Source organism: Littorina saxatilis, linkage group LG6 (genome assembly GCF_037325665.1).
Source record: "Littorina saxatilis isolate snail1 linkage group LG6, US_GU_Lsax_2.0, whole genome shotgun sequence".
NCBI lineage: Eukaryota > Metazoa > Mollusca > Gastropoda > Littorinimorpha > Littorinidae > Littorina > Littorina saxatilis.
The window spans coordinates 31,188,274-31,206,859 of record NC_090250.1 but is presented as its reverse complement, the minus strand read 5'-3'; the positions used below and the strand labels follow the sequence as shown (position 1 = coordinate 31,206,859).

Genomic DNA, 18,586 nt, shown 5'->3' with positions numbered 1-18,586 from the left:
AGATGAAAGCACACACGCACGCACGCACACACACACACACACACACACACACACACGTTGATGATCCAAAATCACGATTTAAAATTGTCAAACCTTTTCTGAAATTCTCTGTGATATTTTAGGAGTGATTTTGTTTGTTTGCTTGTTTATTTTTGAACTGGTGGATGTTATTCTGTACATTCTCGTTCTTGTACCTGTCAGTATCTCAATCAGGAAATCATGCAAAAGACAAAATTTGCAACAACAAAATACAAAACAATTAAAGCTAACTGCGTTTTCATGGTCTTCTTTACGTTGTATTCATTCAAATGAGAGTATGCTCATGTACAAAAACATTTGAACAAAGGTAGAGTCTGTAAAAATACAGACAACGTACTTCCCAATTTAATTATGACAAGACAAAGAGCACTCTTAATCATCAATGCTACTTTCAACAGAAGTGGAAGAAGCAGCGCAGCAGTGAAAGAACCATCATACTGAAAGCAGCTGTGACAATAACATACACATTTCGTAATACATTTTGGAATACATGTACATGTACATGTATTAACATCATCATGATTATAATTTAGAGTGCTCATGCAATTAGTAATGCAGAAAAATACATTCAAAGGCAAAGCACAAATCAAAATCATAACCGAGTATCTCATTAAGCTTCATTGCAATCGTGTTTTTACGGTAACAAAAAAACCCACAAATGGAGACGTGTAACAAAAGAATGAAAATATTCTTTTCTGATTCACAACTACTGTCTTAATTTGTACATTACATTTCGATATGTGGGTACATACATACTCGCATTTCTGATTTAATTTATCTACTTCATTCATGTTTCAGTTGTCATCCATTCATCATGACACATTTACACCTGTGATCTTGCCTACTTCTTTGATGTTCTAAGATTCATCCACTAGTCCTTCCTAACCCATTCACATACACAGAAAGCATACAACAGTTCAAGGCTTTAACCTAATTAATCAACAAAGTGGCAAGATGAACAAACCAACCAAAACTTGTTCAACAAACTACATGTGTACACATAATTATAATGAACTACACTGATCACATTTGTTCACTATATACATCTGAAAGACACAATTTATAAGCTCCATTTTTGTCTGCATGTACATGAAATTCAGCTGGAATTGATTAAATGCTTATAACTGTGATTCTCAATTGTTCCTTGGGGGGTGGGGGGGGGGGGGGGGGGGAGGGGGGGGGGTAAAACAAAACAAAAATAGCACAACCAATTTCAAAATCATAGTTTTAACCACAGCCAGCAACGCTCTGCTACCCTCCACCTTGCTGCTTAATCTACAGGCTGCTTCACCAAAATCAAAAGCCTGAAACCTCATTTTCAGATATACTCCACTCCCATTTTCAAACACACAGTGAACAGATATATTTAAAGTGATATAATCTAGCTAAAAACAAAACTGTCTCTCATAGCCCCAAGAGCTATACATTTCAGGTTGGGGGTTGTAATTATGTGACCACACATCAGGAATACCTTAAAAATAAACGTTTGAGTGCTGAGTTACTCAAATTGAAAACGGCTGTGTTTTGAGTGCATGGGCATTCCTGACTGTCATTTTTATTGTGGCGCCAGTCATAATTTTCGTCCTACCTTTCGCCCCTGAGCGTTTCTAGAGCTATACAGATTTGAAATTGAGCCCAGAGTGTTGAATAGATGACAACACACACGAGGAAGGTCTTGGAATTAGTGCATGAGCGTTCTTTTTTTAAAATCTAAATGCTGTGTTTGGTTGTCAGTTCGGACAGTGATATTTTCTAACGGTCCGTGTGTTTGTTTATGTAATGCGAAGCGTTTTAGCCCTGTATGGCACAGAATGACAGTACAGTGAATGTCCCTAGAACTGTTTAAGGTCCAAATCGTCAGAAAACATTCAATAATGGAGCCTTAGCAAACACTGTACATAATTGTAGTTTCTTTGGCCTTAGGTGTACATGTACTAACTTTAACTCAAACATATACTTTTACCACCATTGTAGTTGTACAAGTGTGCTAAAAGTTGAGAACACAAGCTCATATGGTTTGTTTGTTTTTTACTTTGGGCGGTAAGGATTTTTTCTAACATTTTGATTTTTTTAACTCTTGGTATAACTTTGGTGTCAAAAAAGAAGGCTGACAAATAATCAGCATCAGCATAATACATGTTCATCTTTATTATTTTCTTTGAGCCTTTAGGAGGAGGAGGGGTGTGAGGAAGACACTTTACAAAAGATCATGCCAGATAATAATAATAATAATAATAATAAAGATAGCTTATATAGCGCCGCTTCACAAATTTAACTATGCTCTTAGCGCTGTACATCGAGATATAACAATTTCAATAATATAAATACAAAGATGATATTATAATAATACACATTTACAAATATCACTCACGTGCATACATCCTCGTGCACACCACGCGCATACACACTCCCACTCATTAACAAGTGCTTCCATCCCCCTGCCACTGAGATGTTCATATACCCCCCTGGACAAGCTCACACCATGTCCGTCTCCTCTCTAGACTGTACATACACTCAGCAAGAAAAAGAAAGACTAAATGCAATAAAGTATTAATATTACTCCACTTAATGGTGTGTGTTTTTTGTGTCAGACCTTTACTGAAGATCAAATAAATTAAGTTTCTCCGTTAAATTTTGTTTCTTTTGTTTGTGTTGTGTTGTTGCATAGTGTTCTTTTCCTTCCAATACCCGCTACACGCCTTGTGTTCAGCTAAGATTCTGCCTGGCAGTCGGCACCATGACTTTTCTTCTTTTCTTCCTTGCTTTGTTCTTCAATGCTCTTCAAGTCCCCACCGTCGGCCTCAGTTTTCACTCCTTCTCCGCCCTGTTCTCTTCCATCCTTCTCTTCTTCTCCCCCGTCTTTTTTCACTCCATCCTCCAATTTTTCCACAGTTTGGCCACCAGCATTATCACCAATTTCCGAAGACTCTGCAGTGTTTGCGTCTTTGGCCCATTCGCCTTTATCATTCGCTGCTGCTGGAACTTCTTCCGTGTCAACGTAGATGATGTCATCGGGATGTGGGGGTTTGGGAAGGAACTCTTCTTTTGGGCAGATCTCTTTGAAGATGGTTTTTGCCTAGGAGAGAAAAGAGCAGATTGAATGTATGAATCATTTTCTGCCTCTTCGAAAATATTGTTATGAAAATAACCAGCAAAGTTTTTTTGTGACACATGCACTCTCAAATGAACCCGACTTTTTCAGTTTATATTGACCAAGAGAAAACAAAGTAACTTTTCTACCAAATTTGTAATGGTAAACGTTTTGCTTTATGTTTGATGAAAAATTCCCCCTGTCAAAATACATCAAGCTTTTCAAAGCCAAAATCTTTTGATTGGCAATAACAAAATTTAATAGATGATGTTCAGAAATAACTCTGTCAGGTTTGTATGGATTGTGAAGAGTGAATACTCTTGGATTTATTGAGGCACACTTTCCCATGGGACATTATAGGTCAGTCACTAGTAAAGGGGTGCATCTCCAAACGTGGACAAGGAGCACGCGTAAAAACACCCCCTTGTGTAGAAAAACACCCCTTGCTATGGACCAGCCTATAATCTCACAAGGGAAAGCAATCAATGCAGGAGTATTCACTCTTATAAAACACTGACAAATCCAGCAGAGTTATTTCCGGAATGTGTCTATTCTCTACAAGCTTACCTCCTCCACGCATCTGTCTGTGTCCAGCTCCACTCCAGGCCCTGTCACTACAAAGACATTGCTGGGTAACTGTTCGGATCTGCTGACTGCCGACAAATCTCTGTGCTGAAAATGAAGCGACCACAGCACTCTCGGTTTCCGTGTGTCCTTGACTTTGTCAGATTCTGCAGCGTCCGGAGTGGTAGCGTCAAACAGTGCTGACACGGCCGGCTCTAGGTCTGAGCTGATGTCAGAAACTGCTCGCCTTGTCATGTGCACCACGTCTATAAAACATGAAATTTGTCAGATGTTGTGTTCCTACAGTGGAATCTGATTTTTAAGACCACCAAATATCTGAGAAAATCCTGTCTTAAAAGTGAAGGTACAATGTAGTCTTACAATGGACGTAAATTTACAGAACTTAAAAACTAACAAGATCGTCAAAAGTAAAAAGTCCTGACACTGTATTTGCTGTTTGGCTGCTAACACTAATGTAATTATTGTTGTTATCCTTTGATTTTTCTTTTTCTTCTTCTTCTTCACACCATAACCCAGCCCCATATCTTCAACAGTTTCCTTTTCTCCCTCAGTTTTCCTCCTTTTTGAGTCACTTGAGAAAAAGTGACTCTATGTAATCGGTCAGTGTTAGTCTGTCCGGCCGGCCGTCCGGCCGGCCGTCCGTAGACACCACCTTAACGTTGGACTTTTCTCGGAAACTATCAAAGCGATCGGGCTCATATTTTGTTTAGTCGTGACCTCCAATGACCTCTACACTTTAACGATGGTTTCGTTGACCTTTGACCTTTTTCAAGCTCACAGGTCAGCGTCAAAGGAAAAATTAGACATTTTATATCTTTGACAAAGTTCATCGGATGTGATTGAAACTTTGTAGGATTATTCTTTACATCAAAGTATTTACATCTGTAGCCTTTTACGAACGTTATCAGAAAAACAAGGGAGATAACTAGCCTTTTCTGTTCGGCAACACACAACTTAACGTTGGGCTTTTCTCGGAAACTATAAAAGTGACCGGGCTCAAATTTTATGTGAACGTGACTCATTGTGTTGTGAATAGCAATTTCTTCCTGTCCATCTGATGCCTCATATAATATTCAGAACTGCGAAAGTGACTCGATCGAGCGTTTGCTCTTCTTGTTACTATCTAATAACAGAATTTAACTTAAACAACAAATTAACCAGCTTGAAGAATGAGTCTGTATAACCATGAGTATGTATCAAAGCATGAGTGATCTTACCGGAACTTAAAAAGACAAGGAAACGTATAGATCTCCATATTTTAGAATTTCTGCAAAGCAACAAAACAAGGAAGGAATAATGATCGAGAGGAAGTAGAGAGGGATTGAATGAGATACAATAGACACCCCCTTTTTATACCACAATCAATCTGAACAAAATCAGATATAACAGAGAGGGAGTCTTAAAATGGAGGTAAATTTACACATGTAATGCACAGAAAAATCAGAGACATCTGGGCCTTCAATTAAGGGTTTCGGGCGGGGATGTAGCTCAGTCGGTAGTGCGCTGGATTTGTATCCAGTTGGCCGCTGTCAGCGTGAGTTCGTCCCCACGTTCGGCGAGAGATTTATTTCTCAGAGTCAACTTTGTGTGCAGACTCTCCTCGGTGTCCGAACACCCCCGTGTGTACACGCAAGCACAAGACCAAGTGCGCACAAAAAAGATCCTGTAATCCATGTCAGAGTTCGGTGGGTTATAGAAACACAAAAATACCCAGCATGCTTCCTCCGAAAACGGCGTATGGCTGCCTAAATGGCGGGGTAAAAAACGGTCATACACGTAAAATTCCACTCGTGCAAAAAACACGAGTGTACATGGGAGTTTCAGCCCACGAACGCAGAAGAAGAAGAAGAAGAAATTAAGGGTTTTAAACGGGAGTTCCGCTGTACTGATAAACTGTTTCTTACACAAGTGACGAGGAGACACCATGGCAGATGGAGGTAATTCAAGAACTGTGGTGGATGGAGACTGGGGCTGCCCCTCATGAGGTAACTGTAGCAGTGACAGCTGCAAACCATAATACATCCATTTCAGTACGTCAGCCTAAAATGTAATGCATATCAGGTAAGTTTATGTCTTATCAGGAACAAGTGTAAGATTTTGAAGATATCAACCCATGCTTCAAAAATGGTCTGGATCTGTATTTGAAAAAAAACTGACATATTAAAGCTTGAAAATCTTGTTTTGTTGCAGATTCGAAACATTTTCTGTGTAATTTATTGCATACAGAAAAGTAATAAAGGTAGGAGATCTAGCTGCAGTCTTCTATAATCTGCCTTTCACCAATCCTCACAACAATTTCTCAAACTGAAAGAAGTACATACAGGCAGGGTACCAGAGCAGCTAGGGTCTGCTAAGGAAAACAGAAACGGGTGCATTTGTCACCAACATTTGTTTTCAACATATGGAAGCAAATAAACAAACACGCATCAATCTGCAAACACACACATGCGTGCATGCATACACGCATGCATACAAGCATGCATACACACACACAAACACTTACATCCTCTCCTTCTCCTGACAAAATTGAGCTGTCTGTCACAAAGATGCCTCTGGAAATTCGACTGAAACATAAACAAGAAGGGCAAAGCCCATACGACTCACATGCTTGACCTTCTGCTTTACACATTTTTCCTTCCAAAATACATGTGACCTTGACCCAAGGTCAAGGTCATCCAAGGTCATGCAACACAAAGCTGTTAATTCAAGACATAGGAAGTACAATGGTGCTTATTGGCTCTTTCTACCATGAGATATGGTCACTTTTAGTGGTTCACTACCTTATTTTGGTCACATTTCATAAGGGTCAAAGTGACCTTGACCTTGATCATATGTGACCAAATGTGTCTCATGATGAAAGCATAACATGTGCCCCACATAATTTTTAAGTTTGAAACAGTTATCTTCCATAGTTCAGGGTCAAGGTCACTTCAAAATATGTATACAATCCAACTTTGAAGAGCTCCTGTGACCTTGACCTTGAAGCAAGGTAAACCAAACTGGTATCAAAAGATGGGGCTTACTTTGCCCTATATATCATATATAGGTGAGGTATTCAATCTCAAAAACTTCAGAGAAAATGGGAAAAATGGGAAAAATAGCTGTTTTTTAGACAACATTTATGGCCCCTGCGACCTTGACCTTGAAGCAAGGTCAAGATGCTATGTATGTTTTTTTGGGCCTTGTCATCATACACCATCTTGCCAAATTTGGTACTGATAGACTGAATAGTGTCCAAGAAATATTCAACGTTAAAGTTTTCCGGCCGGCCGGCCGGCCGGCCGGACGGACGGACGGACGGACGGACGACTCGGGTGAGTACATAGACTCACTTTTGCTTCGCATGTGAGTCAAAAACAGCAAAATCAGTGCCCCATGTGGCAAAAATTCAAACACACTATCAACATACATGCACACATAAAAATGTAATGACAAAATGCCTGGTACAGATAAAAACTTATCCATTTGCACTCATACAACTTACACTTCCAACACACACACACACACACACACACACACACACACACACACACACACACACACACACACACACACACACACACACACATACATGCACCCACACTCGCACACACACACACAGTTGCAAAAAGCACCTTTCTTGAGGAACCTTGTAGAAATCCTTGGGGAGGTAGCTGGGATCTGCTATCAAATACCTGAAATACAAAACAAAATGTTGTCAGCTCTGTGAATAACATGAGAAAATCACAGTACAGAGGAACCCCCAAAATCTAAGAAATTCAGGTCTGATAAAGGAGCGACTTTTAAAAGGGGGGTAGAGCGGGGATGTAGCTCAGTCGGTAGCGCGCTGGACTTGTATCCAGTTGGCCGCTGTCAGCGTGAGTTCGTCCCCACGTTCGGCGAGAGATTTATTTCTCAGAGTCAACTTTGTGTGCAGACTCTCCTCGGTGTCCGAACACCCCCGTGTGTACACGCAAGCACAAGACCAAGTGCGCACGAAAAAGATCCTGTAATCCATGTCAGAGTTCGGTGGGTTATAGAAACACGAAAATACCCAGCATGCTTCCTCCGAAAACGGCGTATGGCTGCCTAAATGGCGGGGTAAAAAAACGGTCATACACGTAAAATTCCACTCGTGCAAAAAAAAACCACACGAGTGTACAAGGGAGTTTCAGCCCACGAACGCAGAAGAAGAAGAAGAAGAAAAAAAGGGGGGTACATTTACAGAGGTTATGAACAGAAAATCTGAAAAAGCAAGGCCTTAAAAGGGTAGAGGTCTTAAATTGGAGGGTCTGAAAAGCGGGGTCCCACTGTACACCAAGACACAACAGATCCTGGATTCAATTTCAAGACCAAAAGCAGAAATACAACACATGCACAAGTGCATTCTAAACTCCTTAACTAACCAAAGAGCTATGTTAACCACTTTCCTTTCTATTTATCCATAACCTTCAGAATAATTTAGTGCCACATAACCCTTTTCTTTCTGCTCTGAGTAATAAACATGCAAGATCCCATGTATTATACATCTTATCCAAATATTATAGAGGTATACCAGATGGAACTCTCCATGTGTTGCTCTTATTGTGTTCTTTCGGTTTTACATGTGAGCGCTATCTTACTTACTTGCAAGAAATCCTCTGTCCAGCTGAAGTGATAACGCCTGTGCATCTAATAGTCAAAAGAAAAAATGTAAACATATAATGCGGAAAATAGTTCATGTACTAGACTCCACAGTGCATTCATATTTGTAATAGAAACATTTCATCTGTGAAAAAAGGTTACTTCTAAAGTGTGGTATGTATTCTAAATCTCATGGATGAATTGACATGGGTTTTTTCTTCTAAATTCTAGCACCAAAGAGTTTGTTTGCTTCTTGGTTCACAACATTCATATTGAAGCGGTGCATAATCTTTTGACCTGCTCAACTCAAAACAATAAGTGCAAAACTTTACACTTTGTTTGCGATAAATCAAAGTCAAAATAAATGTTTAAAAACTTTGAAAATAGACTAGAATCACCCTCTACCTGCAAGCATACTTTCACCACCCAGACATGTCAACAACACAAAAATCTACAAATAAATCTCTTACTTACTTGTTCTCATCATTCACAAGGAGATGTGAGACTGAGAGAGTCAGGACATAAATCCCACCAAAGACAGCAGAAAGCCTACAGAAGCCTTGTGGAAGTTCACCGCTGCCATACAACGGGAAAAGGAATGCTGTGTTGCCGTAGCGACCTAGGGATCTCAAGAATTTCTGGGTGTTTTCCAAACCCTGTAAAAAATAAAAATATATACAACCAAGCAGAGGAAGATACGCAAGAAAATCAGCAAATCAAAACATTCATTTTGGAACACCAGACAAGATTTGCTTCTTTTTGCTATGTACAAATTAATTTAGATAACTATCTTCAAGAAGGATCACAGTGTATGTAGTGATCACAATCAAAGTAAAATGTGACAACAAACATGAACACCAAAACATAAAGACAGATAATCACAGAACCAAAACATAATACTATACCTCTTTGGTAGATGTGGACTCTGTCGCCATGGCAATGGCATGCAAAATGAAATACTGAATCTTTGGAGACAGCTTCTTGGAGGCAAGGAATTCCACGAATGGTTTGTCCTCAAAACCTGCAACACATTATGTATTTCCATTAATTTCACAGACACACACACACATACAATTTCACAACTCAAAGGTGAACAGTTTTCCTCTGGCAAGTAAATAAACATCCTCCAGCATGTTTGCATGCAGAGTTGGCAGAGGGCAAAACTATTCTGCTCTTAAAGTTTCTCTGTTAAGAAACTGAAAAGACAGAAAACATGTCTTAAAATAGTTGTAAGAGCAGACCTTAAGTTCAAGCTTTCAAGTGTATTGCTCAAAGTATCAGACTTACGTACCTTTACAGATACAAGTGAAAGAAAGAATACCTTTGTATTCATCAGGCTGCTTATCATACTCAGCAGCGAAGGTGAGGAATTTCATCAGCAGTCTCTTTTCCAGCAGTGACAGGGCTTTACTGCTGAACACATCCGCACGAGAACATGGCACCTACACAGAAACACAAGATGTTTATAACATTTATTTTTACAAGGATATTGCTTTCAACACGTTCAAAGTCCCTGGAAAATGTTCTCTTAAAAAATGAGTCTTGAACCAGTGACACATTTAGTGTTTTACAAACAGTCTGAAGACAAAATATAATGAAACCAGGTTATAGAGGAAGACCTTTCAGGAAAATATGTTACTGTACAGTAGAACCCCTCCCCCCCCCCCCCCCCCCTCCTTTAAAGGCCCCCGATTTTTTTTTTTATAGATTTTCTGTTCATAACCTCTGTAAATACATTGTAGTCTACACACCATCTGATACAGGAATCCTGATGTCATTTCACACTTTTGCAATAAGACATAGATAAAAGTTAATTATCAGGCTGTGTCTTTCTCTGAGATTGGAGCTTGATAAATGTACAAAACCATCAACAAAAATAATAAGGACACAGAAGAGCAAACCTTTGTCTACAAATGGAATTCATCTTTCTGATCATACAGTCAATTAACATATATAAATACTAGAAGAATACCCGGCTTCGCCGGGGTGAATCGCGAGACAGAGACAGACAGCGTGGCGGTTCACCACAATCACCTTTGAAGGCGAAGTCCTGTCAAACGGGATTGAGAATTTTAGAGCTTATTTTCTTAGCCCTATATTATCTGCTGTGGAATCTCAAATGCCAGAACATACAGACAGACAAAAGCCGCTAGACCACATCACAAACAGAACTCTACAATGCACAGGTTTTTGCCCACACACAAACACAAACACACACACACACACAGAAGCCGTATATATATATATGTATATCTATATCTATAAATATATAGAGATAGGTGAGAGTGTATTTTTCGCGTGGCTATAAATTGATTCGACCTTTTCACTTTGACAGTAAGAACAACTTACGGGTGCAAGGGAAGCGTTGTGGACAGCGCAGTGACATTCTAAAAATAGTAACTTACAAACGGAAATATGGATTGAAGCCACACGAAGGAAGGGAGATAAACGCAAGACACTGGAGAAGATAAGGAAGAGTTACTTATAATGGTGAAATTAACACCAAAACCAAAATCGGTTCAGCGCTGCGCGCTGAGAGCACGTGTTGAAATATCTCATCGATGATATTGTGTCCGGTAGCTGAATACGGTGTCCAAATTTGAAAAAGATCCACCGAGAACTTTGGCGTTGTGATGTGGTCTAGCGGCTTTGGTGTGTCGGTATGGGGGCCCGGGTAGCTGAGGTGGAACCAAAATCGGTTTTTTGAAGAATTTATTTTTCGTACTTTAGAAATTAAGATTGTTTTGAAAGTTAGTGATGTTTTATTTGGTATGCATTTTGTAATGGTGAAAAAGGCAACTATGTATAAATTGAACCACATTATCTTAATCGGAAAGATGTGCGTTAGTATATATAAAAAAACAAATTCGTTTTTACCGTTGGAAAGTATTTTTAATAGGCAGTTACAGATAAGAAGCATTTTTGTGTGAGTGTTCGAAGAACAAAACGTTAAAAAAAAGTTAGCTTGTTGTACTCGATAAGATGTATTTAATTCATTGTATGAGATATTGTTGATTGTTGTTATTTATTTGAATAAAATTGTAAAAAAACAAAAAACAAAAAAAAAAAAAAAAAATCGGTTCAGCGCTGCGCGCTGAGAGCACGTGTTGAAATATCTCATCGATGATATTGTGTCCGGTAGCTGAATACGGTGTCCAAATTTGAAAAAGATCCACCGAGAACTTTGGCGTTGTGATGTGGTGTAGCGGCTTTGGTGTGTCGGTATGGGGGCCCGGGTAGCTGAGGTGGAACCAAAATCGGTTCAGCGCTGTGCGCTGAGAGCACGTGTTGAAATATCGACCAGGTTGTGTCCTGTCCCGGGTCTACCTGAATATGCCCACCAAATTTGAAGCAGATCCATCAAGAACTTTGGCCGTGCATCGCGAACTCACAGACAGACACACAGACAGTCACACAGACAGACAGACACAAGTCGTATATATATATAGAAGCAAGTAAAAGTGAACATACTGTACAGTAAACATAAATACATACACACACGCGCATACACACACACACACAAACACACACAACCAAACAAGTATAAGCAAAAAGACTGACCCTTTCCAAGTTGTTGTCACGCAGTGTAAGAACGCGACTGACAGTGCGAAACTCACAGTACTTGGCCACGTCTGAGACAATGAGCAGTTCCACCATGGACCCAGCACAGTACAACAACTGCAACAAACACAACCCAGGGATGTCATTAAGCGTCGACAGACGGTGAATCTCCAAAACTTGTTTCAAATCACTGAAAACTTAATGCTGTCATTCATAGCAAAATTGACAAACTTTTTCATAATGGGGTAAAGGAAACACTTCCAAAAACTGCTGAAACTGTTATAGCCATTTCCACAAATTTTCCAAAGAAACTTCATCCTCGAAACATCACTGTAAACTCACTCTTATGAAAAACAAAAACTGTATAAACTGCAGGCACATTTCTGACAAAACGACCCTTGAAAGCTATACAGCCGAACCGGTCTTTAACGAGCTCCTAAGGGAAAAAAACATGTAACGTTCTACAAACAATAACACTGAAAAATCAACAGCCGGTGCCAACAAACCTTAGGAGTAAGGTCAAAGCTGAATTTACGCCACTCTTTCTCAATGTCCTCAAAGAACCATTCTCTCTGTTGCTTCTGTTCTCCAGCGGCTGGTTCCACCTTTCCACCGCTTGCTTCCCCTGCTGGTCCAGTTGCCTCCCCTTCACGCTTTTCCGTTTTAGAATCTTCTTCCTCTTCTGGAGCGGAATCAAACTGTCCTGGGACAATTCCAGTTGATGTCTCAGCATCCCCTGTCGGAGAAGGTCCCGACAGTTCTGGAATTTTGGAATCTCCTGATTCAGATGCAGTGGCAGGGGGTAGAGAAGTGTCTGTAGAGTCAGGCTTGGCTGATTCATCTGTGGAAGGGGAAGAATCTGGAATGGCTTTTTCCTCTTTGGGACGCTCTCTGAAATAAAGAAATGATCAAATACAGAAATGAATAAACAAATATATAGGTAAATAAAGAAACAAATAAGTTAATAAAATAAACTAGCCATTAATCTAAAGCTTCTGACTGGTAGGAAAAAAGATAGACAATGAGACAGACTGGCAGCTAGACAAACTGAAGATATTAATTTGTATAAAGTACATGCAATGAATACAAAAAGTTGACCGGAGCTCCACATCTTACAAGCCTGCAAATGAGAAAAAGAAGGATTTTTTGTTCTACTTCCTTACATTTTAATATACAGTAGTCCCTTCCATTTCCGGCCCTTTCGTGGGCGTGAACCTGCCCGGAGCGGCCAGCTTTCCCATGACTAATGAGTTTTCCTTCTATAATTGACTCTTAATGGCCGTTAACCTGTCTGACGCGGTCAACGGTCACTGATTTTTGCCCTAAGGTGCCCCTCTTACTCGACAGGAGCGGCCACTTAACGGCCACTTGTCACTTTCGCGGGCAAGCGCCTGTGGCTCTCCCCGCCCACCCACCTCCCACCTGCTATCTGGCTGTTAGAAATCAGCACCTGTCCACTTTCTATAACTGTTAACACATGTATCGCCTGTTAATAAAGCTGACGAGTCAAACTCAAGATTGTTTTTGTTTACATTGGAGTGTGAGCGATCGCTGTGTGTGTGTGTGTGTGTGTGACGGTGTGTGTGTGTGTGTGTTGTGTGCACCAGAGATCTGTAGACAGTATCTCTGTGTGCACAGACGGCACAGCACGAGCAGACGACATGAATACTTACGCATGCGCAAACTGTAAATACAGACATGCGCATACATGTACATTTACGGCAGTCACTTCCGGATCGATCACAGCTGATGTGAGTTTGAAACACTTGTTTATCTGACACTCAAATACATATATAATAATCCAAACAACACACATAGAAACATACGAAACAATAGCTTAGCCAGGACGATCGAGTTAAACACGCAAATAATTAAGATGTATAAACGAAAGCAAAACTAACAGAGACAATGAATCGGCGGCTCGTGGATGATCGCTTTCTTTTCTTCATGAAAACTTGATCGTGTTTTGGGGTTTTTTTTTGGAGGAGGAGGGGGCCTGTAATGAACGGCCACCTGATATTTGCGGTCACCTTTGCAATGACTAATGGGTGACCGGATATGGCAGGTACTACTGTAATCTTATTTTTCTAATCATACCCTGCTGTCATTGCGAGTCAAAAGGTCAAGTAAGCTTAACAACCAAAGGTACATTATTTTGATCTTGTAGGCTGACACCAAGGGTGTCCTTTTATTAAAGGTACCACTGTACTACAATCCTGAAGTGTTTGCTATATGCTTACAGTGGAACCCCCTTTTTAAGACCTCTAAAAATCTGAGAAAATCAGGTCTTAAAAGGGAAGGAGTCTTAAAATGGAGGTAAATTAACAGTGGTTATGAACAGAAAATCTAAAAAAGTCAGGTCTTAAAAAGGAGGGAGTCTTAAACTAGGTGGTCTTAAAAGGGGGGTTCCACTGTACATAATCTTGACGCACCCAACATGGTATTTGCTCTGTGCTTCAAAGACGGTGTGGAATGTCTCCGGAAGCTGCAGAGCCCTCTCACCCTCCTTCAGCAGGCTGGACAACTTCTCTTCATTCACTTCACTCGCGTAGCACTGAGCTTTCTGGAAAGACAAAGGCCATAACAATGACAATCAAACCGCTTGCATAGGAGACTAAATAAGTCTACCTAATAATAGAAATATGTGAATATTAACCTCTGAAAATAAATATACTTACAGTCCCAGGGTGTATGTGTGTGTGTGTGTGTGTGTGTGTGTGTGCATACATGTGTGTACCCATGACTGTGTCTGTGTGTGTGTGCGTACATGTGTGTACCCATGACTGTGTGTGTGTGTGTGTGTGTGTGTGTGTGTGTGTGTGTGTGTGTGAGTGTGTGTACCCATGCTGTCTGTGTGTGTGTACCCATGGCTGTCTGTCTGTCTGTCTGTGTGTGTGTGTGTGTGTGTGTGTGTGTGTGTGTGTGTGTGTGTGTGTGTGTGTGTGTGTGTGTGTGTGTGTGTGTGTGTGTGTACCAGTGTCTGTGTGTTATTGCGTCTACCAAAGTGTCAATGGATACTTATACTACGTTTGAACCGTATGTAAATGTAACACTGTCACTTGTTCTTCCCAACTGATGTTTTAAAAACATATTTCATATTTAATTCATGAAGATGAAACATAACATGCAAAAACAAAAAGATCAAACTTTTTAAGCAAATGACTTCTATTATCTAGAGACCTACACATGTACAGTAATACACTACTTTTTGAAGTAAATCACCTTTACCTTTTGCCCTTCAATCCATCCAGGAATTTGTCTCAAACTAAAGGAAGCCCAGCTGCCACTGTAATAATCGTTCCTGTATAAGACAAATTTATACACTTTTGTTACAGCTAGTAGAATCAAATGTTACTTGTATCAAGTAGATCAGTCACAAATACTGTATAAATTAACACTCTACCACATACTGCACAGTGATAGCTCATTCATTTGGTAAGCTTAATTGTTTCAAGTTTAATGTCCGCAGCCCTTTCAGGATTGTTTTGCAATTAATATAAATGATAATCACAAAGCACCACTAAGCAACCCGGAATTATGAATTGCTTGTCTTCTTCACCAGCATTACAATGGACCCACCCCCCCCCCCCCCCTCCCTCTTTTTTTTTAAACCACTTATTTCAACACCCCCCACCCCCGTTCCTCTTGTTCGTTTGTTTGTTCGTTCTTGGGCTGAAACTCCCACGGCTTTTACGTGTATGACCGTTTTTACCCCGCCATTTAGGCAGCCATAACGCCGCTTTCGGAGGAAGCATGCTTGGTATTTTCGTGTTTCTATAACCCACCGACCTCTGACATGGATTACAGGATCTTTTTCGTGCGCACTTGGTCTTGTGATTGCGTGTACACACAGGGGTGTTCGGACACCGAGGAGAGTCTGCACACAAAGTTGACTCTGAGAAATAAATCTCTCGCCGAACGTGGGGACGAACTCACGCTGACAGTGGCCAACTGGATACAAATCCAGCGCGCTACCGACTGAGCTACATCCCCGCCCTACCGTTCCTCTTAAAACAGTTTAATTCAAGACCCTATGTTTTCCAATTTTCCATTTAGTACCCTCTGTAAATGTAATTGTTGTAAATTGACCTCAATTTTAAGACTCCCTCACTTTAAGACCTGATTTTCTCAAATTGTTTGAAGTCTTCAAAGGAGGGTACTCTTTGTAAGGCCAACAAACAAAAATAGTCTGTTTACGGTAACATAGGCAAAAAAAGGTCGGGATTTATTTTTTTTCCCCAAAAAACCATATTTTTAAATTATTTTGCCAAAAAACAAAGACTCCCCCCCCCCCCCCCCCCCCCTCCCCAAATGCAAAAAAAAAGTTCAGGGTCGCGCGAAAAAATAGGGTCGGTCGGGATACCGTAAACAGACTTTTTTGTTTGTGTGCCTAATACAAACAAATTGAAAATGAAATGTTTAGATAAAAAATTGTAACCTGTCCAGATGTAGCACTGTCAATCCAATTCTGGAGAATGCTGCCGCAAGGAGGGTTTCAGGAAGACCTGCAAAAAGTATCTGACATAAGGTGGCGATTTGTGTGATCACCTTAATTGGTCTTAACTTATGTGCCTTGGATGGCAGAAGAAGAAACTTTTCACAACATAAAGAAGAAGTTCTTCTTCTTCTTCTTCTTAGTGATAGGTAGCCAACATCAGCATGGTGATGAATCTGCTACGCTTGGGTGATGTTGGTTCCGGTCTATTGCTTGGTCAGGGGTGAAGTTCAGGGGGGGGGGGGGTTGGGGGTAGGGGGGGGGGGTTGGGGGTAGGGGGGGGGGGCTGATGGGTCAGTGGAGAGTTGCCAGCCTGGCCTGAAAGGATGCCAGGGATGGCGCTGTGGCAGTTTCTACAGGCAGGCGGTTCCACTCTGGAATGGTGCGCGGGAAGAATGTTTTCTGCCTGTAGGCTGTCCTGGAGTGGGGGATTTCGTAGGACAGAGCGTGGGTCTGCCTGGTCGTGTACTTGGGTGGGCTTGGCTTTGGTGCGTGGTTGCTCTTCACTGCGACAAGGTCGTGGTGGACTTTGTAGAAAGTTGTTAGTCTCGCTCGCCTCCGTCTGCTCTCAAGCGTAGGCCACTCAAGGTCTTCGAGCATGTTGTTGACGCTGGAGGTCTGGCGGAAGCGATGCGACACCCATCTGGCTGCTCTTCTTTGGACCTTTTCGAGAGAGGCACTGTCTTCAGCGGTGTGTGGGTCCCATACTGGGCTGGCATACTCTAGGATGGGTCGTACTAGTGCCTTGTATGCAGCCGCCTTGACCTTCTTGTTGCTGAGCTTGATGTTGCGTCTAGCAAAGCCAAGTGCTCTGTTCGCCTTGGTGGAGATGTTGGCGATGTGGGTGTTCCACTTCAGGTCTTTGGTCAGGGTGACGCCGAGGTACTTGGCCTGGGTCTCCTCCTGGAGTTTCTGGCCGTGGAGCTGGTACTCGTATGGTAGGGTGGTACGACGTCGGGTCATGTGTACGGTGTTGCATTTGGCAGGATGGAATGCCATCTTCCACTTCTGTTCCCAGGACGCCAGTCTGTCGAGGTCTGTTTGGAGGTTTTCTTGGTCCGCTGCTGTCTTGACGTCAGCGTGGCACGCTGTGTCGTCGGCGAAAAGTCGCGCAGTCGAGGTCAGGTCTGACGGGAGATCGTTTATGTACAGCAGAAATAGCGTCGGCCCGAGCACGGACCCTTGAGGAACGCCACTTCCCACTGGAGCTAGCTCTGAGATGGCCCCGTTGACGACGACGGACTGCTTCCTGTTGGTGAGGAAATCCTCGACCCCGGCGTTAACTTTCCTACCTATGCCGTACTGACGGAGTTTATGCACGAGTAGGCTGTGGCTGACCTTGTCAAACGCGCGGGAGAAATCCAGCACTAGAAGGTCCACCTGGTGCCCTTGCTCAAGCGCGAACAAGGCCTCGTCGACAAGCCCTAGCAGCTGGGTCTCGCATGATCTTCCCCGTCGGAAGCCGTGTTGTTCAGGACAGAGTATTTGGTGTTGTTCGCAGTAGGTGAGGATGGCGCTCACAATGATGTGCTCTAGGAGCTTGCAGGGGATAGATGTGAGGGAGATTGGTCGATAGTTCTCCGGCCTATAACGCTCCCCTTTCTTGAACACTGGCGTTACATGGGCTAGCTTACCCGTCATCTAAGCTTCACCTGTCAGCCTGAATGAATGATTCATTAGTGTATACATGTCTTTCTCCAACTCTAGAACTAAAATTAAGTATGGTTCTTTTTTCTATCGTTTCACTCTCAATACCATTTTAAACCCAAATTAAGTTTCCAAACACTTCGCATTGAGAATGGCATCACTTTGTCGTGCAAAGATGTTTGGGGGGTTTTTCATAGAGAGAGAGGGAGACACAGAGAGAGAGAGACAGACAGAGACAGAGAGACAGAGAGAGAGAGAGACAGAGAGAGAGACAGAGAGAGAGAGACAGAGACAGAGAGAGACAGAGAGACAGAGAGACAGAGACAACCTTGTTACAATGCAAAACGTAAACAAACCTGTGCCAAGCACAATAACATCGAATTCATCAGGAAGATCCGAGGCCATTTTTGAATTCTTGGATACAGTTTGTGTACTTTTCTTGAAAATCACTGTGTCTCCAGTAGAATGTAGTAGAGAAAGCCACTGATTAGCAAGTGCTAAAATCGAAAAATGATTTCATCCCCATGACCAAGTGTCCAATCAACTCCCGCAGAGTAGAGTCCCCT

General features: G+C 41.6%; 1 protein-coding gene across 1 annotated transcript; it reads right to left on the bottom strand.

Annotated features, from left to right (window-relative positions):
- Nucleotides 1–270: 270 nt before the first annotated feature.
- LOC138968995 (rab proteins geranylgeranyltransferase component A 2-like) lies at nt 271–18,577 on the bottom strand. The gene is made up of 15 exons (XM_070341679.1): nt 18,377–18,577; nt 16,317–16,383; nt 15,107–15,179; nt 14,311–14,441; nt 12,385–12,769; nt 11,879–11,995; nt 9,639–9,759; nt 9,223–9,338; nt 8,792–8,973; nt 8,321–8,365; nt 7,330–7,389; nt 6,219–6,279; nt 5,620–5,719; nt 3,698–3,960; nt 271–3,115 (listed from the first exon to the last, which is right to left on the bottom strand). The coding sequence occupies exons 1-15, from the start codon at nt 18,423–18,425 to the stop codon at nt 2,750–2,752; spliced, it is 2,136 nt and encodes a 711-aa protein (XP_070197780.1). The 5' UTR covers nt 18,426–18,577; the 3' UTR covers nt 271–2,749.
- Nucleotides 18,578–18,586: the final 9 nt, after the last annotated feature.

Bases quoted from the DNA above. Each gene is read 5' to 3' on its own strand.
- LOC138968995 (XM_070341679.1), bottom strand. From the start codon at position 18,425: ATGGCCTCGGATCTTCCTGATGAATTCGATGTTATTGTGCTTGGCACA. The intron at 9,760-11,878 runs GTCAGTCTTTTT...GTTTCTGTGTAG, and splicing joins GTGACAACAACTTGGAAAGG to GTGCCATGTTCTCGTGCGGA. The intron at 8,366-8,791 runs GTAAGTAAGAGA...TTTGACTATTAG, and splicing joins CTTGTGAATGATGAGAACAA to ATGCACAGGCGTTATCACTT.